At 39.3% G+C, this 26,525-nt stretch overlaps 2 protein-coding genes across 5 annotated transcripts in view; both read left to right on the top strand.

Annotated features, from left to right (window-relative positions):
- Positions 1-1,413, top strand: part of nkx2.2a (NK2 homeobox 2a) — a 4,358-nt gene extending 2,945 nt beyond the window's left edge. For 2 of the 3 annotated variants that reach the window (XM_069719680.1, XM_069719682.1), the window contains exon 3: positions 393-1,413. In XM_069719680.1, coding sequence (XP_069575781.1) covers positions 393-973 — 581 coding nt within the window. In that variant the 3' untranslated portion in view covers positions 974-1,413. The remainder of the gene's footprint in view (positions 1-392) is intronic. The other variant, XM_069719681.1, reaches the window with a different exon arrangement.
- A 21,496-nt stretch (positions 1,414-22,909) lies between these two features.
- nkx2.4a (NK2 homeobox 4a) lies at positions 22,910-25,397 on the top strand. Of its 2 annotated transcripts, none has more exons than XM_069719686.1 (2): positions 22,910-23,391; positions 24,013-25,397. In XM_069719686.1, exons 1-2 carry the CDS (start codon positions 23,022-23,024, stop codon positions 24,666-24,668), a joined length of 1,026 nt encoding a protein of 341 aa, XP_069575787.1. In that variant the 5' UTR covers positions 22,910-23,021; the 3' UTR covers positions 24,669-25,397. The 2 variants fall into 2 exon arrangements, with proteins under 2 accessions (XP_069575787.1, XP_069575786.1); XM_069719685.1 differs by having other exon boundaries at positions 23,986-25,397.
- The last annotated feature ends 1,128 nt before the right edge of the window (positions 25,398-26,525 follow it).

Genomic DNA, 26,525 nt, shown 5'->3' with positions numbered 1-26,525 from the left:
GGTGTGAAATATAAGACCGCATTCTGCGGGGATTTACAAGCAGACAATGCACATCTTAATGCTTCACTGACTCGCCCTGCGTGTGGACAACTGGGCTCAGCAATGATCTGGTTGTGTGTGTTTTCCACACCCAAATTACACCAAAGCATTAACATTGTCCAGAAGCCCTGATGTTTTATTATTCAGCCGTGCTCGTGTCTTTAAAGTGTTGTAGGTCTCGTAAATCGTTGTGTAACTCTATTTGGACAAGTTCTAGTTCATAAATATGTTTTCGTTTTCATTACGCAGTAGCACAATTAATTGCTAATGCACCCTAAACTTTTGATTGAGACTATGTGGCCTGTGCTTGTAGAAAATCTCTCTCTGGACTTTACAACATAACATTTTGACAGTGTTTCTCCCGTTTCTTGCCGCAGTGCACGGTCTATCCGCCAGCTCTCAGGACTCGGCCAAGTCCCCGGAGCCGTCCGCGGACGACGAATCGCCGGACAACGACAAGGAAACTTCCAGCAGCGGCGGCAGCGACTCCGGCAAGAAGCGGAAAAGGAGGGTGTTGTTTTCCAAGGCACAGACCTACGAGCTGGAGCGCCGCTTCAGGCAGCAGAGGTACCTGTCCGCCCCGGAGAGGGAGCACCTGGCCAGCTTGATCCGCCTCACCCCGACCCAGGTGAAGATCTGGTTCCAGAACCACCGGTATAAGATGAAGAGAGCCCGGGCCGAGAAAGGTATGGAAGTGACCCATCTCCCTTCTCCCAGGCGGGTGGCCGTGCCCGTCTTAGTCAGGGATGGAAAGCCTTGTCACACTCTTAAAGCTCAGGACTTGGCGGCCACTTTTCAGGCCGGGATCCCCTTCTCGGCATATAGTGCCCAGTCACTCCAACACATGCAGTATAACGCGCAGTACAGCGCCGCGGCCACGCCACAGTTCCCCACAGCACATCACTTGGTGCAAACGCAACAGTGGACTTGGTGAGAGCAATTATAGAGACTTGGCTTGGAGGTGCGATAGGGAGTTTCACCACAAAGCAAAGAAAAAATAAAACACAAAAACAAAAGACTTTTCATTTTTGCAGCTTGACTCATACATATACTACCACTTTTATTCGGGGCTCATGTGTGCGCCGTGTTTACATGTTTTCGTTAAGAGAACTGGGTCCAAACCTCTCCCTTATAGATTTTTATTAAGAATGTCAATGCTCTTCTTGTGAATTTTTTTTTTTTTTTTGTAAAGTATGTTGTGTGTTGGTTGTAGAGATGTTTTCCTCTTCTTTTTTTTTTCTTTTTTTCTTTTGTCCCTTCGTGTTATTATCAGCACGTACGAACCACTTTATAATTATAGAAATTTTTATTTCTTGCTTCTTTTATGGACCGAAAAAATATTTATGGCCATGAATAAACACTGGCAAGTTTTCAGCTTTTTACCTTTTGTTTTTATTTCTTGTAAATATTTTGTGGCAGGTGTTTGCATCCTAGAGAATTTGCGGGAGCGTTTAGATGAAGATTGGACTATATAGATTTCCAAATTTAAAAAAAAAAAAAAATGAGCGAAGAATTTTTAAAACTGACGTTACAAATTTACAAATGTAAATAACAGTGTAGCCGCGTGGTGATGGCTAAATAGCCTCATTTTTTTTAAAAATAATTATTTTAAAATAAAATGCTGTGTTTCTGAAATGAGGGTTTGGTTTATATAAGTGTCCTATTTGATTTGATAAACATCACAATGAAAGGCAAGGAGCCAAACACTTTATTGTGGCGTAGAATGGAGTTGACCATGGGAATAAATCTCCAGCGCACTTCACTCTTTCTTTTTAGGCAAATTTAATCAGGAGAATATTTTTTTTTCTGAATCCAGACACCTCACTAATAAAGAGCCCAAAGTCACTTGTGAAATGGGACTAAAATCCACTCACTTAATATAAGAGGGCTTCTCAGCACAAGAAGCTTTTGAGTCAAAAGCTCTCCTTTTTGTCAGCAACCCCCAGCCACTCCCGGCCTTGGGCTTAAAGTGGTAGATTGTAGAAACAACATCACATAATGCAATAAATGTTTTGTTAACTTGTTAAGCGCTAAATTGCAAGTAGAGCCGGAAAAATCAATGTCCCACCATCCGTCTTTGTTTAACCACGGCCAACGAGCAGATCAAATTCGCACGCGGCTTTAACCAACCGATATAGTGGCTTTTTACATGATAATGTGACGTGTTCAATCATATCTCGCATTACAAGATACGTTTCTCTACTAGTCACCGTGTTCTTTACGATGAGACCAAAACAAGCAGAAATGACTCGCCGGTGATCCGCAGAGCGCACTGCGGATTATCAGACTCCAGTCAATATCTTGGGTAAATATGATAACCTAGCAGAAAAATCTATGCATTTTGTTTGTCCCTGGACTGAAAAATCTCCCAGCAGATGTTAGAGTCGCCCCTATCATCGCTGAACAAACAGCTAAATTGGGCAAATTTGCTAATTATTTACAGAATTGAGTCTCAGGGGGCTACTGCTTTTGTGGACGACACAGACTCAATTTGTCCCCGACAGGAAGGTCTTGTGTTTCGTCACTGGTGGAGCTCGGAGGGCAAATAAATCAGCAACTTGCTCATAGTTTTTTTTTTTGTTCCTTTGTCAATAAAAAAAAAAAAAAAAATTGGGAAGAGGGTGAGAAATAAGCAGCGGTGCCTACAGCCTGTCAATAATCGGCTGTATGCCGGAGTTATTATGGAGACCTGATGCAAAGACAAAAATGATATGAGAAGCAGCGCGTGTTGCGGGAATTATGAAGTGAACTGACATAAAGGATCGGTTGTTTGTGATGGGACTTTAGCGAACTCTGGCAAAGCAAACCAACTGAACAAGTCCTGGAACAGCAGCAGGATTTAAAAACTCCAGTAAAAGAAACGAGCTGACTTTTGTGTCAGATTTCGTCCATCTGATGGGGCAGTTCTGTGACTCCATCATTGCATAATACAGTACACAAGGCGACCCAAAGACAAAAGCCCAGGCCTGGTTTTGCGGGGCATTAGAGGCGTGCATGTTAACGAGCAGCAGGAGTGGAGATGGAGACAGTGTAGATAGACCGAGTTTCTTGGTGCTGTTCAGAGTCAGGGAGATGTATCCTTGGGCTTTTTGTCCTGCCTGTCACTTGGTGCCATTGTGATCTTTGCTGCACACGTTGTGTCCCATATGGGCAGCTGGGCTCGGAAAAGGAGAAAAGGATCTCTTACAAACCCCAAATTGTATCAAGCTTTCAAATAAAGCATTGTTGTCTCTCAAAGAAAAACGAATTAAAAATTCGTGCTATATCTATTCTGGTCCAAAAAAAAGAAAAGAAAAAGGCCCCATTCACACATAACAGGGAGTCCTTCTTCCTTGATAGAGCTATGCCAACAACAGCCTTCTCATTTCTCTTTTCCCTCCATCCCCAAAGTAAAAGGCTGATTATTGTCTGTCCAAAAAAAGTGACTCGTCAGAGCGCAAAAACTATTTTTAATTCCACACAGAGTTCTTCCTTGTTTGCTTTGAGTCCCGCTGGTATGCGTACAGGCCGAAGTCTACAGGCAACACATGGGGAATTATTTGACACTATTTGCAACGATTAGAGGATTTAAGGACCGTATCAGGTGTAAAAACTGGGACACTATTAATGACCAATTAAAGGTTGGAGTTCACGATACCTTCCCTAGTGCTAAATCATATATACCACGTCGCTTTTCACGCTGGTAACAGAAATATACACATTTTATAAATGATAAATGTTCGGGAGAACATTTTGAACCTTTCAATTTGCATTTTAATTTAGTTGTGAACCCAGTGCTCTACAAGATGCAGATGTTTTTTTTCCACGGGAACAAAAACTGGCAGGTGTTTCGTGGATTGATGCGCCCTAGCGCTTTTGGAATAACTGGGAATTATCGCGTGATTTGTCGTATTTGTCATTTTATCGTGCATTTATATTTTCCATATTTTTGTATTATACATTTTATATTTTCTCAGGACCATCCAATTCTAGATGTAAAAAAATCCGAGCCAGCTCTACAAAATGTAGTGTAGATTTAAACCCATTTGAGGTCAGCCCAAATCACTTTGTCCAGCTCTGTTCTGTTTACCCCCAAAACGGAAGCAAACATAAATGAAAAGCGTAAAACGCTGGCAAACTTTTACGGAGAACAGTATTCGCTTTACACCCCGTATTGTTATTAACCCACCAGAAAATTACACTATCCCTCCACCAGCTCAGCAACAGGGTCAGATTTATCGGAAATTGCTTTTGGCTGCTTGAAGGGATAAAGCAGTACGACATTAAAACAAGCATCTTGCCGTGCAGCATAGTTCAACCTGCGTGGATAACACTATTATATACCTTGGAATACAATACTTGAGGAAATATGCACTTGGGACACCGTGGATCTTCGTCATCCTGCCCATTTGAACCTCGACATGAATCATTTTTATATCATGCACATCGCCAAATAAACGAGGATTTCAAAGCTATAATAAGCGGGTGCTTTTCATTTAAAGGAAGCTATCGGGGTTTTATTGCCTTAAAGGAGATCCAGATTAGATTCGCCACAGTGCCGATATTAAAGAGAGGGAGGGAGGGAGTGATGGAGGGAGGGAGGCAGGAGAGCCATTGTTGCGCCGCGCTGCCACAAGATGGAAGCAGAGGTCTTCAGTTGGCGTCCAATGTCATCCAACTTCACCTAATTCCACCACGACGAATCACTGCAACTAAATCAGCCACCAACTGTTTTCTTCTCTTTAATGAACAAACATCCAGCGAGCTCGACTGTCTTGTAAGTGCGTGATTGCGGATTATGACATTGTTAGGGATCTTGAGAGCATAATCATATCGCTCTTCAAAAATAACTAGACTCGACGTAAACAGTCCACCGGCAATTACTACAGTCTCCATTTTACACAGGGAGGGGGGGGGGGGAGAAGGAGGGGGAGAGAGAGAGAGAGAGAGAGAGAGAGAGAGAGAGAGAGAGAGAGAGAGAGAGAGAGAGAGAGAGAGAGAGAGAGAGAGAGCGAGTCTACGTCTCTCCACGGTGTGGCGCAATAGGACAGGGCGACAAATACGGTGCAGCTTAATTCACCTCAGTGAAAGTGAACAAAAGAGATGAAGTGAGGTTTTCTACAGAAAGTCTCAACTCAATCAGCGGCACAACAAAGAAGACTGTGACACAAATGTTCTCGGCAATATGAAAACCTGAATACTCATCACTCTCATTTCTTCAACTCATCAAAGAAAACAGTTTCTTTTGAAACATTTATAATATCTAACAAAAATGACAACAATCTTCCTCTTGGGGCAGCTAATAACAAAGTCAAACAGGAGGTCTGTGGCTTTCCTTCAAACCAAAATACTGTGGAGTAATAATATGTAGACCTAAAATCTATTCACTTGTTTCTGAATGTCGATCTCGTCCTGCAGTTATGTAGATTTTCTTTCGTGGCTGCAAAATGCCTGAGCACCATCATCTCATCATGCAGAAAGAAGTATGCAAAGCCTGCAAAATGGGTCAAATGACGTCAAAGTAAAAGGCTACCATCTTACTGCACCTGCTCGTTCAGCATCAGTGAGCTTGCACCTGTAGGGGGCCTCATTGGGTTAGAAAGAGGCAACAGCGGGGGATGGAGGGATGCTGAATATGATGGGAGAAGGCTGAGGGAGGAGGAAAGAAATCTGCAGTAGTTTTGATCCACTTTGGAAATAATACACACAAAAACAAACATCATCCTCAACAGACATCAGAGCAGAAAGACGCTGACACAGAGGTGTTATTCTGTTTACTCCGTTCACGTAAGCACAGACGATAGATTTAGACTCATATCAGAAGTAAAGTAACTCCAAAATAATACCCAACCTGCATTTCAATTGCTCGTGAGATCAGCAATTTGTGTGTATATATGCAGGTGGCAAGATGCTGTGAACCAGAGCAAATCCACACAGAAAAAGCCCACACAGTTTACTCAGTGGGACCGAGCGTCTACAGACTATTGTTCACGTCAACCTCCGCACTGAGAAGAAGCTGTCGAGCTGAGAGCTGACTAACAAACACACCAGAATCTGGGGTTCAAACAAGGAAGAGACAGAAGACGGGGGAAAGAAATCCCTGCAGCATCTCTGAGCATCTCCAACTTCTGTCGTGTTGTGTTCATCTCTAACAGAAAATAAAAATGGGATTGTCTTTGTCCACTTTCCCTTTAAAGTGTTGAGCTAAGTCTAGTCCTTCAGGTACGTTGATGCAGGCAAAGTAAGCATACGCCTGCAACAGTCTGCAACAAGTCTGTTTATTTTCCAGGCAAATGAAGTCATTTCACTGTATTCCCACAAATAAAGTCCCTATTTGCAGATGGCTTATTTAATATGTTTAATTTATGGAATAATTGCTTGATAAAAAAAAAAAAAAAAAATCCTTGTAATTACTGAGAATTTATGTCTGACTGTAAGAATCCGATACAACATTTCTTGATGTTCACTTTAATTTGAACATTATTATTGGGGACATATACTGGTAAATATGAAGACTAACAAAATTTATCATGTGATAAAATGAACTTCTGTACTGAAGTCTGGCAACATTATGACTATAAGCTTATAGTGTGAGCATATTAAATGTGTCATGCAGTATAATATCTCATTACTTCTGTGTAACATGATTTATTTGAATCCTTTGCATGAATTCAACATAGGAACATCATGACAGTATTGTTTAAGTGCTTTTACAATTTCTTCCTCCAGCTACTTGCTCTGAGGTATTATAACTCGAGCTTTTTTAATTTAAGTTTTAATTTTTTTTTTTTTAAATCAGCCGCATGCACAAAGACACAGCTAAGAGAAAATGCAGAATCCACCAGTTACGTGTTCTTGTCTCCATCTAAAGTCATTTACACAAACTTCATTTGTCTTCCGTGTAAATGGCAGATTTTTACAGGAGATTTTTAGCCCCTTTTTTACGCCATGTTAGTCCTGCAGGTACGTAATGCTGAGACAAAGATGATTAATACAAACACAGTCCACAACCGAAATTCTACAAATAGTATTCAGTCAGTGAATAAGATCTTCCATCTTCATGTGTTTGACGGTGAAATAAGTGGATGTATATTCAGCTTCCATTCTCGCTACCTTGCACAAGACAAAACATGTAAGAGTGTTTTGTTATGGGAGACGCTGATAGTGCAGTTCTCAAAACCTAGTTTTCAGGTCTGAGTTTTAAGTGCAGCAGACAACCAGCAGCCAGCTCAGAGTCATCTTTGTGAAAAAGGAGTGAGTGTCAAGGTTCTTGACTTTGCTGAATGTTGAGATTAGGAAATCAGCAGCGTCCGCAGGGACCTGAGGAGGCTGGCGGTGATCTGGGAGAGTGCTCAGATAGAAACGCACTTTCCTTTCGTCCCAGATGCCTTCCTCCAACTAATACGATGATTCCATGTAAAAACATGTAATCTGTACGTTGAATCAAATAAAGGACTACAAAAAAATCATGCTGACTTTTTATTTTGGTCATTTCTTAGTTTATGATCATAATAAACTGACAATGGAGGAATTTGTAGCCTCATTCCACATGTAACACACGATGTGATGTCGCAGATAACAAAACAATCATTTCTCCTAAAGTGTCCCGTATAGATCAGTGACTCATAGCAACAGGCAGCAGATGCCTCATCATCACGCCAACGTTGATTTAAAACAAAGGGTTGTTGAGTGCTATTAACTAAATGTGTCTCAAGCAGAATTGTTCAATTCAGTTTTTTCCTGCTCTCTCTGGTGTTCATCTCTGGTTCACTCCTGAAATATATACAGCATGTGAGCATTCATACAGCACTTTTAGCTGGTTTAATGTTTTAAGGATAAGGTGGAGAAATAGTGACCATGAATTGGTTTTATGAAATGACCTCGGAGAACAACTAACTTTCATGATTTTCTTATTTTAAAAAGTTAGTCACACTAATAGTAAAGTTTTTTTGTTGCTGTCACACAATACTCCTCAACAATCAGTTAAATACTTAACATGACAGCTTTGAAAGAAATATATATTTAAACATTTTTAAGTAGTGCTCCAGCTATATTAAGTGGTTCTCATGTTGCCGTATCAGTATTCTATAAAAGTAAATGGACTTTAAACCTTTCCTCAAAGACACTTTGCATGGAAAGGTTGACTCAACTTTCTGGTCTCGGTGTCTTACAACATGTCTCGATCTCTCACGTCCTCGTGTGGTTGGTTAACACAGGCTGAACCTGTTTAGGAGCACATTCATCAAAACAAGGCTGAATTTACCATCAGGTGACTTTCTGGATATCAAAACCTTCATTATTTCAGGCTTCAGAGCTCTGAAAATGTCTGCTGCTTGAATTTTACATTTCAGCCAACATGTTCATCCCAGAGCCCGACTGGTCTGGTACTGGTACTGGTCTGGTACTGGTCTGGTACTGGTACTGGTACTGGTCTGGCTGATTGTATGCTGATGAGATTTTTTTTTAATTATTTTTTTTTACAGAAAATAATGCAGTGAAAGATGCTTGGGGTAAATTAGAAATTGTTCTATTTGTGTGTGTGTGTGTGTGTGTGTGTGTGTGTGTGTGTGTGTGTGTGTGTTTTATATAGTTATTTGCAATAATTAAATTCCCAGTGAAGTTTGCTATTTGAGTGCACCGATGTCAGCGTTGGAAATCAAATACCCTGCTTCCATTACATGCAGCACATTTGTCTGAAGAGTGAAAGTGTTTGTAATCTCATTTGAGGGATCATTGCAAAAAATGTGTTTCCATATAAACTGTATGTACAGGATGCTGTAATATATAGAATATAAGCCAATATATTGATATTGGAATTTGTTGGTATTAACATTGGCCCCAAACATTCTGTATAGGTTGAGCCCAGTTCATTCAGTGTTCTTGTTCAACATGATGTTTGTGGCATAATACATGTATGACATTGAAAACATGTGTTACAATTTTAATGACAGTGTCCTGTTGATGTGAAGCAGAAGGAATTAACTCTATTGAACCATGAATACGTTTTCCTCCAAGTTTGCATACTACTTCAGAGATGTTCGGGTCGTTCCATGTTATTGTACTTAATGTCAAGTTGATTCACCTCCTAAAGGAACCTGCATTATACACTGAAAAGATGACAAATATGTCATGTGCCGAAACATTATGCTCAGGTTCAAATATCTGATGATAAAGATGTTGTTGTTTATTGGTATTGATGACTTAAAACCATGTTTTATCTCTTGCAGGTAAATTTGAACCCACCGTGCATGATCATTAATATTTAAAGCCTCTTTCTCTTACACCTGTCAGTTTTGTTAAAAGTTGTACTGCTGTGTTACTATATGCAAATTACCATATGGTCTCATTTCCCTTTGTCTTCTCTTTCTCAATGTTCCACCTTAGGACTTGAATTGTCTTGTATAAAACCCACAGTCCGCTGCAGTCAGGTGGGCTGGATGGGAGACAGCAGCGCCAACAATCAGGTTCCCAGAGTTGAGTGTTTATGCCTTTCACTAAATGGATTGTCTCACCTTCTTCAGAGGATGAACATGAGGTGCTTGAGATGCCAGCACTGCAAATGGATCCTGGGGCTTTGAGGCCGATAACGACCCTCCCTCATCTGTTTCAGACATGCTTCAATCGGCATGCGTGATGATCAAAGAGCAGCAATGTGGTGGCAGTTTTACCAATTCAAATTGTCTAATTAACTTCCTATTTAAAGAGGATGTAAAAATATGTGTAGCAAGTTGTGCATATCATGTATTTGTGGACTTATACTCTGTAGTGAATTTATGTGTGTCAGAGCTATATGCGCTGGATGGGAAATAGATAAATAAAAGCTTCAATGATGTTTCTGATTGCGGACTTTGCCGAATAGGTATACAGCGTTTCAATAAGACTGAGCAATGCACTGTCTGCCTCCATTGTATTATGCATCACATTCAGTCTTTGTGCTCTTTGTGACGCGTGAGATTGAAGCAATAACCTTCAACTTATTTATCTCTTTATCGCCACAGATCCCATTCTATGGCCATGCTTTCATCCCCACAAAGGCAACGCAGCAGTACAAACATCCATTGGGGTGTCATTGCTAAGACAATTTAGCAGCGTGTCATGCACGCCTGTTAAAACTAAAGTACCTCTAAAACCCACATGTTGTAGGAGTAATGCGCCGTGACAAACATTATTCCCATACCATTCTAATGAAATGCATATAAACTGAAAACTGGGAGGAAACTCATTGACTCTCTGCATGCTTTTACTTGTTCATATCTTCACTCTTGTATCGCAGTATGTGGGAGTCAATTATTCAGCCTTGTCTCACCCACAGTCAGGTCAGCACGCAGCTGCAAGTTCTTCACGGCACCTACAGCCACTTTTTCTGTATCCATTCACTGTATACTACTCTCACTCACAACCTTTTTTTAGAAGGACATCACTGTTTAAATCCGGGTTATAAACCTGACATCCTGAGCACTATGTCATCCTGTAGGCCAATCAGATCCTCTGTCTCGTGTCTCCTCTCCAATCCACCGGCCCAGTTTACATCCCACATATTCTCATGCCTTTGACAACGTTACATTGCTTCTTAAAACCAACTTTTTCACTTAATCTTTTGAGTCTTCCCAAATGTAAATGTAAATACATGATTGTATATATTGTATTTTAATTCCTGGTTTTCTGCGTATACTGTACTTATTGTTTTGTCATTTTTTTTATACAATGCATTTGATGTTGTTTTAAATTATGTAAATGCTATTTAAATATTTTCACATTTTCTGTGCAGCATTTCAAACTTGGTTGTTTTAAAATGTGATTTATAATTAAAATTATGTTCATTTAAATAAATATTGCTATTACATATGTTTTTTATTGTTGTATTTTGGGGGTTTACTAAATTACAACTTTTAACTAACAATACTTTAAAATGTGCCACGTCTATTTATATAATAACATAAATTATGATGTGGTATACTGTATACTTGCAAACAATATACAGCTATAATTAACATTTAATAGTATAAATAAATTCATTGTTTACTTTATAAAAGTAGATAAACAAGCATTGTGCTTGCTAATTGTTTGAGACTTACTTTTATTTACTGCAGTTCAGGGGGAAATACAACACACGGTTAGTAGTTCCTTAATAGAGTAAGATTTAACATACAATACATTTATATTGGTATTGTTTAAATGTTACACAGTTTGTGTCTCGTGGTCAGCAAAGTCCAACGAACACCGACACCGCATTCAAAACCAACCTATTTATTCTCATCGTAATACTCTCTGAAAGGGACATTCTTCTAAATGAGTGTTTTTACTTGTGATCCTCAACTCCATCAGTCAGCACATTGTTTATGCTGGCTAGATTATTATATTACACTGTGATATTACTGCCTTTACTCAAGTGAAGTGCTTAAATAATGCATATAGTAAATAAAAGGTGGATTTTGTTGCCTGTTCCTCCCAGTATTCTGGTTCACCATTAAAACATATTTATTCAATTTCAGTTATGAAATATGCGCAAATGTTAGAAAAATAAAAAAAACCCTCATGTCAATATTTGACACCAGGATGAATAACATGTCACTATGTTCGAAACATACAGATGTATTAAGTGCAAACTGTTTACTTTAGGTTATTAGAAATTAAACTGTAGTTGGATTGGATGCATTTTTGTCTGTGTAAGACAGGAATTGTATATGGGAGGAGGGGAAATCATTTTGATAAATCCAAAAAGCATAAGCATTCATGGTAGAAGCACATCGGTGCGTGGATGAGTGGAGATGGGAGGAGAAATGAGGAGTTCTTTTCCTCAGTAAGACGAGCTAACGGCAGCAGACGATGCACATGAATGTGAACCGGCTGCAGCTATACTGCAAATATCACCTGACATACTGGGCCATGATTAAGGAACATTATACGAAAGGGTTTGGCTGTATGTTCTTATTTTCCAAGCATATTAGCAAACGTATACTTCACTGTATTCACAAAGCCGAACAGAGGTCTTCAATAGCCTTTTCCAAAGTTGTAACATAGACCAGCGGCGGCGCCAGAGAGACTTTTCAGTGAGGAGGCTCTAAAGTTTAGTGTGTCTCATCATACCAGAATTTAAGCTACTGACACTCCTGACTCACGTAAACAAGCGCACATGTGCGCCAGTTACAGTTTTATTCTGTGTTCGACACAAAGCAGATGTTCAGCTCGCCGACAGGCCTGCGGCGCCACACACCTCGGAACGTAACATTTCACAAGCAGCAAATAGCAGAAACAGACAGAAGCACGTTTCAGCTTCAGACTCTGAGATCACAAACTCATGCTGCTCGTTTTCAACAAGAGCACCAATGAATCAACAGCATTATGTTCAACAGAACAAATGTTAAATGAATGAATGTGTATGTTGTTGAGTGGTTCAGAAGCAGGGCGCTCCTTGTTTATAGTCAGTATCAGGTTACTGGTTCAAGTCCCCACTGACGGGAAGCGAAGCAAATCGCAGCTCCTTTTAGACGCGGTATTCTGGACATGCATCTTGATCCAACCTGGTTTTAGGAGAAACCTTCTGCTGGTTTGTGGAGTTGTGTTGAAGGACTGGGCGTCCTGGTCATCTCCCTCCTTCAGCTCTTCTTCCTGCTGGTCAGTGACTGCTGGCGTTGTGTCTCCTTCATCAGACCGAGTAATATCACCTGTATGAGCCCTGTTCACTTCTCAACCAGTGTGGTTTCAAGATTTAGACTGAGTCTCTATACGCAGACTTTTCCATTATAATACACCCACTTCACGAGGATTAAGCGTCAAAAACTTGTGCTTTGACTAACAGGAAGCGGAAGTGAGGTCAAAGGTTAATTGCGCACTGCACCCATTGGCCGAAGCGGTGTTGACAATGCGCCTCCAAGCTCCTCCCTGCGCTGCCTATAGACCTATTGAAATAATGCAAATGGATCAAAGATGATCTACTTGACATATATGGTGCTTTTCGTAAAACAGATTCATCTTAACTAAAATATTCTTACAAAATACTGGCAGTAATATAGCAGGTTTATTATCTACACACAGTTAATGCTTTAATGTTCAATAGAAAATCATCTGAAATAGTACCTTGTAAACGTTGTACATATAAAAGATATAGTTCACAGTTTTCAAGTCAATGGTCAGATATGAATATGAACACTGAAGCAGGTGCTAATCATTCCTGCTGACCCACTGAGGGAATCTAGTCCTGATCTTAATGTAGCAGGTGAATAACACAACATCCACAGTCCAGCAAAAATGTTTTCCAAAATTCATCTGAAACTTATTAGAGGCTTCAGCTGTGTGGCGACAGACTTCAAATGTGTTCCTTTAATATCCACAGGATAGGTTAGGAAAATATGTGTCCATCAATCACTAATAATGTGATTTAGTTTGAGAAGCACTGAGAGACACTCACTTTTAGCAGAGACATCTGCTTTCAAGTAGACGACACACTGGACATTTGACAGCTCACTTCTTGACTACTAGGAACATGAATGAGGGCCGTGACAGTGTGACGGGTCAGCAATACTACGAGCCTAAAATTCAGGCATCGATGTGTAATTCACCTGCTTTTGTTGCACTTCTTTGGGAAATGAAGCAAAAGAACTGATGCAAAGAAATAATTTTGATATATTTAATGTCTGTAAGTTCCCATCTAAACTTGCATGAATGGTTTAAAAATATGTAACATAAACAACATAAAGTTGACGTATTCCACATCATTGCATGTCCTGAAATCAGCTGACATCATTCAATGTTACCTATTTTCAGTCAAGCTGCATCAATTAAGTTGCTGTGATAATGGGTGCAAGCAGATGGTTATTAGCAACCTAAAATCAAAAGAAAATCATGTTTTCACAAAGTGTTTGTTATCTCGTACCCATTGACAAAGTATTACATCTACAGTTATTGAACATGCAGGTTTAAGCCCTTTTTTAAACAAGTCAATATCTCCATTACATGTACTTGGGTAGTGCCGCAGTGTTCTGCAAACAACAATAAATCAAAGAAAAGCTGCGAGAGCCGAGCAGCGGCAGGTGGCTGACACTCGTTTTGTGTGTTTTCCCGTTGACTGAGCAGCAGCAGCAGTCGTCCGAGTGGAGGAATCTTTTTATGGCTCCTGCACTCACGGCTGGAGGGAGGCGAGAGGAGGAACAGTCTGCAGCGTTTTAGCACACAATTTCATGATGGTTTCAGAGAAGAGGCCAGCCAAGCATTTCAAGTGGCGGAGCAGCGAGAGGGCAGCATTGTAGAGGAGAGCAGGTAGTGTAATGATCAGGTAGACAAGATGACATCAAGCGTCCTCAGAGATGGTCGGGCACAGAGAGCCGACATCCTTCCAGACAAAAAGAACCACTGAAACAGGACGAGACAAAACCAACAAACACGAGAGCCATTAGCCTCGGGAAGACTTGTTTTTACTGTACAGCAGCACCATGTCAAACGCTCAGCAACACAAGCAGGAACAAAGAGATTCACGCTGATAATATATCAACGACGGCATTCGGAGCGTGATGTTGTTCTTTAGCAATCAGGAAAAAGAGGACCAACATTTTAGGAATACATGAATATTTCAAATACCCATCTTTGAATTATGGCCATTGCAGGAAGTGCAATAAATAATGAAACACATTCTCTTGCAAATACATCATCACCGATCTGATGGTTTATTGAAATATAAGAATGCTTGCGTATTTTGAAATTGACTATGTGGCTCCAACTTTAGTGTTTTTGGTGACTATTACAGTCGTTTCAAATTATTTATTGAAGGTATTGTTAAAATTACACGGAATTTGTATCGTCATAAAATACTTTATTACAAAATATACTGATGAATATGCTGGTAGGAAGCAGGCTGTATCATATTTCATGATGTATTATGATCATATCTTGACACATAAATATATCGGCATTCACAGAAGCTCAATTACTTCGACATGCAGATCATGAAAAATCAAACAGCTTTATTAACGCTCACTGCAATACTAAAAATGAGCTTTTATTTCAAACAAACTGTAACTTCTAACATAACTCATTTTATACTTTCCGTATAGCCTTCTGCTTTTATTACAAATACATCTGACAGCTGACTTGGAACGTGTTCATGTTTAGTCTCCTGTCATTTGCAAACAAGCATGTGAGCTAAATAAAGGAAAACAGCATGTTGTGTTTAGGAGGCATATAATGCCACCTTACAATACATTTTGAGTTTCAAAGTACCTTTCTCTCTTATACACTGATATCATTTTATAAGTTATGTTGGCATGTAATATATTCTCTTTCGCTGAGATATGCAAACAATATGACAAATTTAAACCAAAGCAAAAATTATTTTTGTGTCACAAATGTCAATTCCCAGTTTTACTTCATATTGGTTAATTTGTTTTAATTTTGATGCCATTTAAGCCACTTTGATTTCAGTACTTCAGTTTGATGATATTCTTTTGCTTGATGCTTGAATATAATTCTCTCACCAACCACATTAGCATCTTTAATTTGATAACTAACAAATGCTGTGTTTGATTAAATGAAACAGCTCCTGCGTCTCAGGTCAGTGTGGTCCTTATCATTCACTGGTTATTAGAAGGGCTTCCTTTTGCTTGCTGTAGTTCCTCAGATGACCACTAAATAATTCTTAGAAGATTTTAATATATGTGTTGCATGTAGACTTAACCATTTTACACACTTACTGCTTTGGCAATGAGTTGCACTGGAACATCAGACTAACAGCATTAAAATAAGGTGTGGCATTTTCTAAATATGTTCCAGGGCTCGTTTCCTTTCTAACCTGCCCTCGACAGGAACGACAATCTGGAACTAGAACTTTTGTTGCTTTAAAAAAAAAAATTGCTTGATGAATGTTTGTCATTTGACTGAAAGATTGATTATTCTATTCTGTTTTGTTGACAGTCAACGTGGGAAAACCAAACATGCCCCGTTTAAAATACATAAAAGCAAAATATTCCACTTCCATAATAAATCGTGTGTCGTGTTTAATAAGGATTCCAGACATTCCACAACAAAAACTCCATATATATATATTATATATAACTATAACTATAAAGAATGATTTGGGGTTTTTTGTGATCTTGTTTTTTTGTTGTTTTTTTTTTTAAATGAGCAAGAAGGTAATGGTTGGTTAATTGTTTGAAAAAGCAGTACTATCTATAAAAAATAATGGTGGTATTAAATTACATGAGGGCAGGGAGATTGTTTTAGAGGCAAATAGGAATTCTAATCACACAAGACACTGACTTTTGGAAATTAGGTGGTGAAAATTATTATGACTCATGCAGACAAAACACTACCACGTCATTTTAAAGGTGATTATGCGCTCATATTTAACATACATGATGCAAATTCTTTGATGACTATTTTTGATTTCTTCTGCCATTGTATGTTCATGTTTTTAAAGGAAAGGTTCTGCTTTCAGAGGATCAAACAAAGGTTCTCCCTCTCAGCATGTAGAAGTTAATTGAGACAGTGTTCAGTTTCTGGAAGGAAAATGAGTAGAAATGAACATTTTAATGCCTTTATACCGTGCAGTGAAAATGGGCTGTGACTTTACATTTTGAATCGCAAAATGTGGTGCATTTTTATATCTGTCAGGATCAATACATTCAGAATTTGAAGTAGTTATTGTCGTGTGTTTATGTGGATTCATCTAAACGATGGTAGGCTGTTGGGTGGCCTACTGGATAAAAGCATCCCAAAGTGGGCACAAACAGGTAAAAATACCGCATTGATATGCAGCGTCCGCTCACAGTTCCATTGTTGAGCTTTGAAGCCATTTAAAAAGTTTCCGTCTACACATACAGCACTCAAAGTGCTTTGAAACTTTTGATTAGAAGATGCATCCCTTGACTGTGAACATGAAAACAAGCTGAATATATGAATTCCTAGCACAAATGGACATCAGAAAACACTCCATACAGATTGCAGCTATTTGCATGCATTTCAGGTGTAAAAACCAGTTTGATTATTATTATTATTTCTGTCACCACACATGGTTTTAAACATTTTGAGCTGGAATAGTTACATGCTGAACTGTTTCTGCAGCATCAGAACTCAAATTTATTGGCTAAAAAATGCAACTGAACTACTAAATTTAACACAGTGCCTAAAATCCTCCAGAAATATGTAGATTATTTTCAAATTAGAAAACAACTTTATGCCGTCTGTGATCAAAATTAGTTAAGAACTTTTTTTTAGAAAATGGCAAGACACACCACTGTGAATTGTTTTCTGTCTTTGGAGAACACGGAGTGTAGAAAAACAAAAAAAACAACTGAACAGTGTTTTCCTTATAATTCCAAGATACATGCTTGAATACTTGAATAATGTTTTCTACAGGGCAGTAAACTAAATTTGGTTACATAAAACAGACAAAAAAAGATCCACTTCATTGCAAATTTAAAACATCATTTCAGGACATCAAACAGACTTCATCTTATCACAACAATTGAATGCCAGGGCAACCAGACACAAGAGACAGATTGGCAGATACGTTTTGCCATATGAGTAACCGGGTGACAAAGCTAGAGTGAGCAGCGGTTGAGTCACAACTATACTTTCTAACAGCTTTGTTTACCTGCCCTTACTGCTGCCACAATTAATGCAGCAGAGAAGTGGACGAACCAGGTACCCTTGGAACCAAGCACCCGGTCCAAGTACACTATCGGCTTTGTTCTGCCATGCATTTGGTAATCCGCATTGATCTGCTGCTGTGTTTTTTTTAATTGTTGTTACAAAAGAGAGCAGCTATGCTAAAATATTGCCACTCAAAACAATGCAGAGGACGGTGGCACTCTCAGAACCCTGAGGACCTAAAATTTCAGGAAGCTAAATATGTTTCAAATGTGGAAGGTGGAATTTGTTGGCTTTGTTTGTTCTTGTTTCAAATCTCAAACAAAGTGACAGACTGCAGATAGAATTACAGAATTTACTTACATGTCTTAGTTATTAATTTAGAGGATGGATTATTAAAATATGATTTATGTAGCTAATCTAATAAACCATTCTTTACACGTGAATTTAGAGGAACCCTGAGAGTCTACCAACTCATCCCAGCAAATACAGTATTTGAGTAATACCCAGGTGGAATAAATTTGGTGGAGGTTTAGGTCAGCATGTGTTTAAGAACTTAACAGGCATAATGACTATACCACAAACAGTAATACAAATTATTTCAATTTTCTTGTCTTGGGTTTTGAGTGCAGAGAAAACGGATCAGTTTGTGACAAATGGTCATCATCATTTGTAAAGCAAGAAAAACTGAGACCAACAGCCTCATGTGAGAGGTGAATAATGGATAATCTGCCATTAGTGGCTGCAGAACATTTGCTGTTTAAAAATGGTCTTAAACTCTAAAATAGTACAAACTTCTTCACCTTTTCTTTCCACTCACGTTTTCAAAGGAATTCGATATAATAAAAGTTCTATCGTACTTGTTGTGGTGTTATCTTAAGAATAAAAAGAAGAAACAGCTGTTTACTTCGGTTTGTTAGATTTAGTCTTTTCTTTTTTTGCTTTGGTTTCATGGTTTTGAAGCTGAAAGAACATTGTTTCTTCAAGAATTTACCAGTGTAACAACGTGACTGTGGTTGCTTCCACTAATTAAATGTTTTGTTCAGCAAGACAAAAAATAAATCTGCCAGGAACATTATGCTACAGGCTTCCTCCCTATCAGTGCAGTTTCCAGTGTCTGATTATAACCTTAATTGTAACTTAATCAACTAAATGAATTACTGCATTGTGGTACTGTAAGAACAACGTCTACATTCTAATCCTATTACAGTATGCTGAGTTCTTCTGCTCTCCATTTTCCCCAGTCGTCAGATTATGGTCATCCTCCCATTAAAGCCCATATTCTGTTTTTGGCGCCCTATTAGCATCATTTCGTCCATCAAGCCACATTAATTGTGAATGAATGCAAACTCCTGCAGAAGAATACGGTCTTCAAGAGGTCTGTCACATACTTTCTCCACTTGGGAAGACCTTTAACCTACTTAGCTGAGGAACCGCACTGTTTCAAGTAGTGCAGCTGAAAGATATGCACCTGCCCGCTTTTTACTCTCACACTGCTCGGCGATTTAAGAGGACAGACAGTAGTTGATCTAAATGGTACTACATTGACTGCAGGTGTGGAATTTCCTCCGCAAATTTCCACACCAATTCAGCCTCTGGGCCGGACACAATACAGATGTGGTTTGAATTCGAAGACAGGAGTAAAGAATATAATTAATGTGTGCTGTTGAAAGGCTGGTAGATGCAGTCTCAGTATTGAAAGCTCAAAATGAGGTTTCGTTTCTGCGCTACGGAATAAACAAGCGTGTTTATTTTGTAAAACACCCAAACAAATATATCAATATCTTGAATGGAAAAATGTACACAGCCAAAAAAATGTTTTTGCCAACACCTAAAATGTCTGTCGCTAACACTTGCCGATCATTTGGATTTTGACAACATGTCAGAGAAAAAAATGTATACAGATATTTTTTCTGTTACACCCCACACAAAAAACGAATTGTAATGTAAAATTAAAATAGCTTCAGATTCTTTTCAAAGAACCCAAATCTTTTTAAATGTAATATATTGATGGTTCTCCCTAAATTAAAGGAAGCAGTTTAGTGCGTAATCACACTTTTTAACCCCACCTCACCAAAATGTATAGTTTAGGAGTCTATATTTTTCTTAGTAACTACAGTATACCCAGGACACGTTGAATTATAGGCTATGTGCTAATAACATATCTCTAGAAATCTAAGTACACTGAGAGGCCCACGACTAAGAAAAATACATGTTCACAGGTCGTGCGTTAATTACGCACGAAACATTTGGATAGATTCACTCCATAGCTTCGACATATTTATGATAGCGTTTGTTTACACATGTCAAACATCATTCAGACTAAAGGAAGAGGGGGGGGGGCGGGGAGAGAAAACTGGAAACTATTTTCAATGTTGGGTATTAGTTACATTTTTTTTCTTGATTTATATTATATGGAGAAAAGAAAGAAGTTAAAAGTTAAATTCGAGATTTAAGGGCAGCAAGACTAAATAAATCCCCGTGTTTTCTGCACTTTGTGCTCGGCCAGTGTGTGGATGAGGTGGCAGGTCAGGACCATGGTCCTTCAGGCATCTCTCAGGGAACTGAACTAGCAACGACGAGATGGAGAAAAGCACTTCAGTAACCAGGCGCTTGGGTCCATCTGCTGTTCTGAGGGGGTGATGATATTGGAAAAAGGTTGTCTGTAGGATATTAACTACATAAATAGGTTGTTATTATCTGGTTGTCGACACTTAAATGGTCCGATAAAGGTTTACACAAAAATAGAAAATTGGTTAAAATATCCTTTTCGAAAGTCCGTGCTTTTTATTTGGACACGGCGATTTTGCACAAGTAAGTTCCATCAATAATACACACAATGTACGAGGTCATTTAACCACCGATGGAAAGAGAGCTAACTATAGACTAATATCACCGACTGTTATCAGTAAAGTATTTATAGAAGCTTGTGAACTATTTAGCACGAGTTATTAGAAAAGTTTGACAATATTATTCAGTAGGAGTAATTGTAAAAGCGGTCACAACGGAAACTACAACACCTGATGTGCTCAGGTTTGGGAATAAAAAGTATTTTTCTTCGCCATGCTGCCACCAAGTTATCACTCGCCTTTCTTGGGGCGACAAGGGTCAGTGTGGACACATTTAAGCACATATATTGAATGATATTCCTTAAAATCCTCCCTACGCACTTTCTTTATCCGGTCAATATACAGCAACACGCTACATCCAATAACAGCTATTAAAAGAAAAGGTTGGCATTTTAGAATATTTCCTCTGTAAAAGTGTTAGATTTATTAACCAACCTTGGCTGGGCCTTCTTTACATCTCCTCGCGCGTCCGTTGTTTCCGGCTCCCGTTTCTTTGCTCACAACATATTCACTGGATGTAAAAGTTATCTTACCTGGACAACAACTATATTAATGTGCTCTATAAACTCTCATAAGCGTTGCACGCAGGCAGCCAGCTCCAGATTTTTATGGGATCCTAATGTGGAGGGATTGTGGACCAGGGTCTTGCTCTCTGACTCAGTAATCCACAAGGTTGAGAGGTTTGCCTCATTTACATAATGTTAGAGGTCTGTGCCGAGGCCTACCTTTCTTTTCTACTTGAAAAGACACCGTGCTACCGTTACAAAAAGAGTGGAAAAGGCGCACCGACGTCTGGACGAGAATAGGAATAGTTTCAGGAAGGAATTATTACTTCTTCTTTTTTTTTTTTTTTAAGTATGATTTACTCAACAGTGAAGCTTCGATAGAGACTCATTTTCATAAAGAGTTTTTGGTTTGCACTTGTTAAGCTTTGTGTCACAGATAGTTTCAGGATTTTTTTTGTTTTTTTTGTTGTTGTCTTCAGTGTCTTTCTGACAACTCCAGCTGACTTTGGAATACACACGCACTGTTTTGTTTTCCCTCAGCAACAATAAAGTCCAACCACTTCACGTTAAATCCGCTGCTGAGTCCGGGCATCAGAGGGGGGGGAGGGGAAGGGGGTTTGGGGGGGAGGGGGGGAATTTCGCCTTCTGAAATATGCACAAGAATAATGATTTATTACAACCAGGTTAACCGGAGATTGGTGTTCTTCATATGTGGCTCTAATTGATGGCTGACCATGTCACATCTTCATTTGCTCAATTACGGCAGCAGCTACTTGCTGCCATGCGAAATTACATTAGTGGCTCGTGCAGACGAGAGCTTCCTTCCTCCAATACAAGAAGATAGCAACACATTTCACACCTGGAAATAACCTCCGAAAGTACACCTGGTGTTGTCGGCTGGAAAGTGATGAAAAACATGAATATGAACACATATCCCCATTGCTATGATTATATATGGTTATGAGCAGCATAGTTATTGATGTGTTATCAGCTGTAGGCTCGATAATGTCTTACAAATTCAAACCACAAGTCAGCTGTAATTAGAATATGTATTAGTCTAAGTAGGGTTCTTTACTGCCATTTGTACAGGCCCAGTTCTTTTCTGTTTTCTGGAGCCCTTTTTGTGTCGCTGCTCCTCTGCTTCTTCCCCCGGCGCCAGGCAGTTTGCTCAGAGATTACAATGTCAGGTCAAGACTGCCAGGAGTCATTAATGCATGTTGACCAGACTTGAGGTTTCGAGGCTACAATATTATCTTCAGAGTGCATTAAGTGTAATAAAAAAAATATCTTTAGGATATGGCAAAAGAAAAAAAGAAGTAATTTCTGCTCTTTTAACCCGAAATTATTTGCAGTCAGAAAAACTGCAGGTCACTTGAGCAGAATACGACCTGTACATCCTGTGTATTAGATGCCTTGCTGCCCAGCCTGAATATTAGGTAGTGACATACTCACAATGTGGATCCCTATTGCCGTTCTCTCTCTGCATTGTGTCATTTTGCGCTTATTTGGACTTGTCCCTCTCTGGTGGGGTAAAATGATGCTTAAGAAGCATAAATGAGCTGGTCATACAACTTCATCGTGCCTCTTTGACGATACTCGGTGGCCCTTGTGTCTGTTCAAAGTGCTCTCAAAGTTTCTAGAAAGAGTGGAATTCCCTCCTGACGCAAAATAGTCATATGTGGTCAGAACAGCTGATTTGCAGAACATAGTGGGTTATTCTCCCCTGCACATAGAAAGGACAGAATTATATGTGGCTTCGTTTTATTCATGTATACAAATTAATATAAAGCAAAGTGTATTTTCATGAATTATTTTCCTAAAATGTCAATGACTATTGTTTGCTGGTTTAGGAGTTTTGCTCCGCCCCCTGTGTTTGTCGTAAACCTGGCTCCTGGCTCCAATAAACCCGGGCTAAGAGCGCCCTGGGCTCGCCTCCTTCTCCAAGGCGATCAATAGGATCTCAGGCGCACTACAAGCACTCTCTTACGTAGACATCCACCAAGGAGAGAGCCGATACAACAACACGGTTGATCTGCTCAGACACAAAAATCTACCTGCTTTCTGAATCATGTCGTTGAGCCCAAAGCACACAACGCCTTTTTCAGTGACAGATATTTTGAGTCCAATCGAGGAGTCCTACAAGAAGTTTGGTGGTATGGACGGCGCAGGGAACCTAACCTCTCCACTAGGAGCCTACCGACAGCCTCAGGTGTCTCAGACCGGCATGCAGCAGCACTCCATGGGCCATAACGCCACCGTGGCCACCACTTACCATATGCCGCACACCGTCTCCCAGTTCTCCCACAGCGCAATGGGGGGATACTGCAATGGAAGCATTGGCAACATGGGAGACCTTCCCTCGTACCAGGAAAGCATGCGGAATAGTGCAGCAGCGACAGGGTGGTACAGCACCAACCCAGACCCGAGATACTCCACAAGTAAGTTCCTTTCTCTTTTTATACACTTTTCAGACTTTTTGTTTCCTCGTACGAACACGAATACATTTCAACAATGACAGCGGGAAACACATGTCCTCTTTTATCATGTTAAATATTCAATATTTATGTCAGGCGGCAAACCATAAAAAGTTTGTGCATTTTGTTTACACTATTTTACGAAATCTTTCATTTAAAATGACTGTTTTTGGCGATTAAACTGAAAAGGAGATCATTCTTTCAAGTCTGGCTCGACTTTTTCATGTTTGGCACGAGTAACTATTTTAGGGCAAGATTTATTATGATCATTATTGTTTATTTTTTACATTATTATTATTATTATCAATAGTTATTTTCTTCTTTTTTTTAATTTTTTTTTTTTTTAGTTTACGCTTTCCCACTTCAATTTAACTTCAATAAATAACACACACACACACACACACACACACACACACACACACACACACACACACACACACACACACACACACACACACACACACACACCACCCGATAATCAATAAAAACTACTTCAGGCGAAATAGTGTTCTCCTCTTCTGTTTATTGAACGCACGTATATGTATGTATATTTTTAAGTTTCTAGATACATGGGACCTTCCACAGGTATGAACATGGCCGGCATGGGGAGTCTCACAGGAATGGCGGACGCCACCAAAGCCATGCCAGTTCTTCACGCTGCACCCAGAAGGAAAAGGCGCGTGCTGTTCTCCCAGGCTCAGGTCTACGAGTTGGAGAGGAGGTTTAAGCAGCAGAAATACCTGTCGGCGCCGGAGAGGGAACACCTGGCCAGCATGATCCACCTGACGCCGACCCAGGTGAAGATCTGGTTTCAGAATCACCGGTATAAGATGAAGCGCCAGGCCAAGGACAAGGCAGCGCAGCAGCTGCAGCAACAGGACGGGAACCTGTGCCAACAGCAGGCGCAGTCCCCGAGGCGGGTAGCCGTGCCTGTTCTGGTGAAGGACGGTAAACCGTGCCAGAACGGCTCCAATACGCCAACGCCGAACCAGCAACAGGTACAACAGAATCAGCAACAGAGCCAACAACAGAACGGAGCCGGAGTCGTGCTCGCATCCTCGACCAGCGCCCTCAGCCAGCATCAAAGCCAGCAGCAGGTGAACGCTTTGGAGCTGGAAGAGATGTCGCCCAGCCCTCCTTCACTACACAGCCAGCTCAACATGGCCCAGATAGACACATCAGCTGTAGATTACACCAGTAACATGGTCAGCTCAAACCTCCTCTACGGCAGAACGTGGTAGGACCGAATACAGTACTGTCACTTTCCACTTTTTTCTATGTGAACCTGCGGATGAGCCCATGCAAACGAACTATGTTTAGATATGTATATCTATATATATATATATATATATATATATATATATATATACATATATATCTATATATATATATATATATACGCTGAGGGCTCTGAGAAAGGGGGCCCTTTGTTTTGGAGGGGACAAGGCGCACAGAGGCGCACCAGCTGATCAGGGCACATTTTCTTGACATCTCTGACAGGGGAGTCTATTTTTGAACATTACAGAAATGGCCGCCCTTGAAAGCAATTATGTCGTTTCTGGACCTTTTGTAATCCATGTTTTGGACCTTCCTCATGATGTTTTAAAGGTAGTCTATGTTGTTGAAACAAAAAGGAATGCTGCTTCACTTGAGTTCGGACTGGGGAGGAAGGTGGGATCAGGTCTGAAGTACACTAAGCCACCACTCCTTATTGCGGTGATAACCTGGTATTTTATCATATTAATATTGTAAACTAATGTATCCATTTAGAATTACTGAATAAAGTAGGGACTTGTATATTTGGCTAACACACAAGAATGCGTTTAACTGTATAATAATCGTTATTGCGTCCAATTTTATGTTTTCTTTATTCTTTTGTAAGTTAAAAAGGAACAAATGCGTGATGGCTGCTGTATATGTTTCAAAACCAAGTGAACGTTAACAATAAATAACTTGAAGTGTGAGAGCTATTCCTGCACAAGTAATTTTTTTTAAAAGGGATCTGTTTTGGAGTGCATTTTCATTATGTTGTGATTGAGACCAATTTGAGCTGGAAAGCAAGGTCGATGAGGGAGCCAGCATTGTCCAGGTGACATGTTGGAGGGCTGCCTTTCATGGGAGATGTCTGCAAGAGTCCATAAGACCGGGAAATCCCCCTTTTTTAAAAATCACTATTATTGACATTAATTTATGCATTATTTATCGATATATATATACATATATATATATATATATATTTTTTTATAAACTCTTCAATCATGTTGATTGTACTGTTTATTAGGCCCAGACCTTCGTATTACCGCAGTGTAATTTGTCAATTATATTGTGAATGCGAGCCTCAATGAAATACACAATGACGACCAATTATTGTAATAAGAACGAATATATTATCTATAGGAATAGTACATGCCCTGCATTACTATAATTATGCTACATTAAATTAATTACACAAATCACAGTTATTATTATTATTATTAAATATTATTATTATCATACACAGTCCTTGCAAAATAATAACATAAAAATCAGTTACAAGTTATAAGTAATATGCTTCTTAATTTCGTTATACTTTTTTTTACAATTATTTAAAACTTTCAATTCAAATTACTATTTTTAGTTGTTGCTAAAACTGAATTTGAGTGTAAATTAAGTTATTTTGTTATCATTTAAGCATTCATAGGGGATTATGCAGATTGGCACAGAGCATGTTCATATTAAAGTGAGAATAAACTACTGTGATCTAGAATAATTGCCAAAAAAAATTCCCAGCTGAGTCTTATTTATTTTCAGCATATTTCCTTTTATAATATCTGCCCCATTCTCTGTCTGACAAAAAAATATATATATATTGACGACATACACATTACATTAAAATGAGAAACACAAATTCTAGAGTGCCCCTCAGTTAATATAAATACTGTATGTTTTAATGTTATTTTATTTTGAATAACATTATAATCTGCTGTTATTTCAGCTGCATTGAAAGGCATTGTAAGTAGGTGTTCAGAAGTACCCAGCAGCAAATTGTCACTCTTTCTTTTTTACTCACACACTCACATGCACAGAGAGACAGACTAGCCTCACTCTGCTCAATCTCT

This window comes from Brachyistius frenatus, unplaced genomic scaffold (assembly GCF_029030835.1).
Source record: "Brachyistius frenatus isolate BFR_SWC_R1_liver_20210118 unplaced genomic scaffold, ASM2903083v1 Contig_220, whole genome shotgun sequence".
NCBI classification, from domain to species: Eukaryota; Metazoa; Chordata; class Actinopteri; family Embiotocidae; genus Brachyistius; species Brachyistius frenatus.
This window is presented reverse-complemented; position numbering and strand designations above follow the sequence as displayed.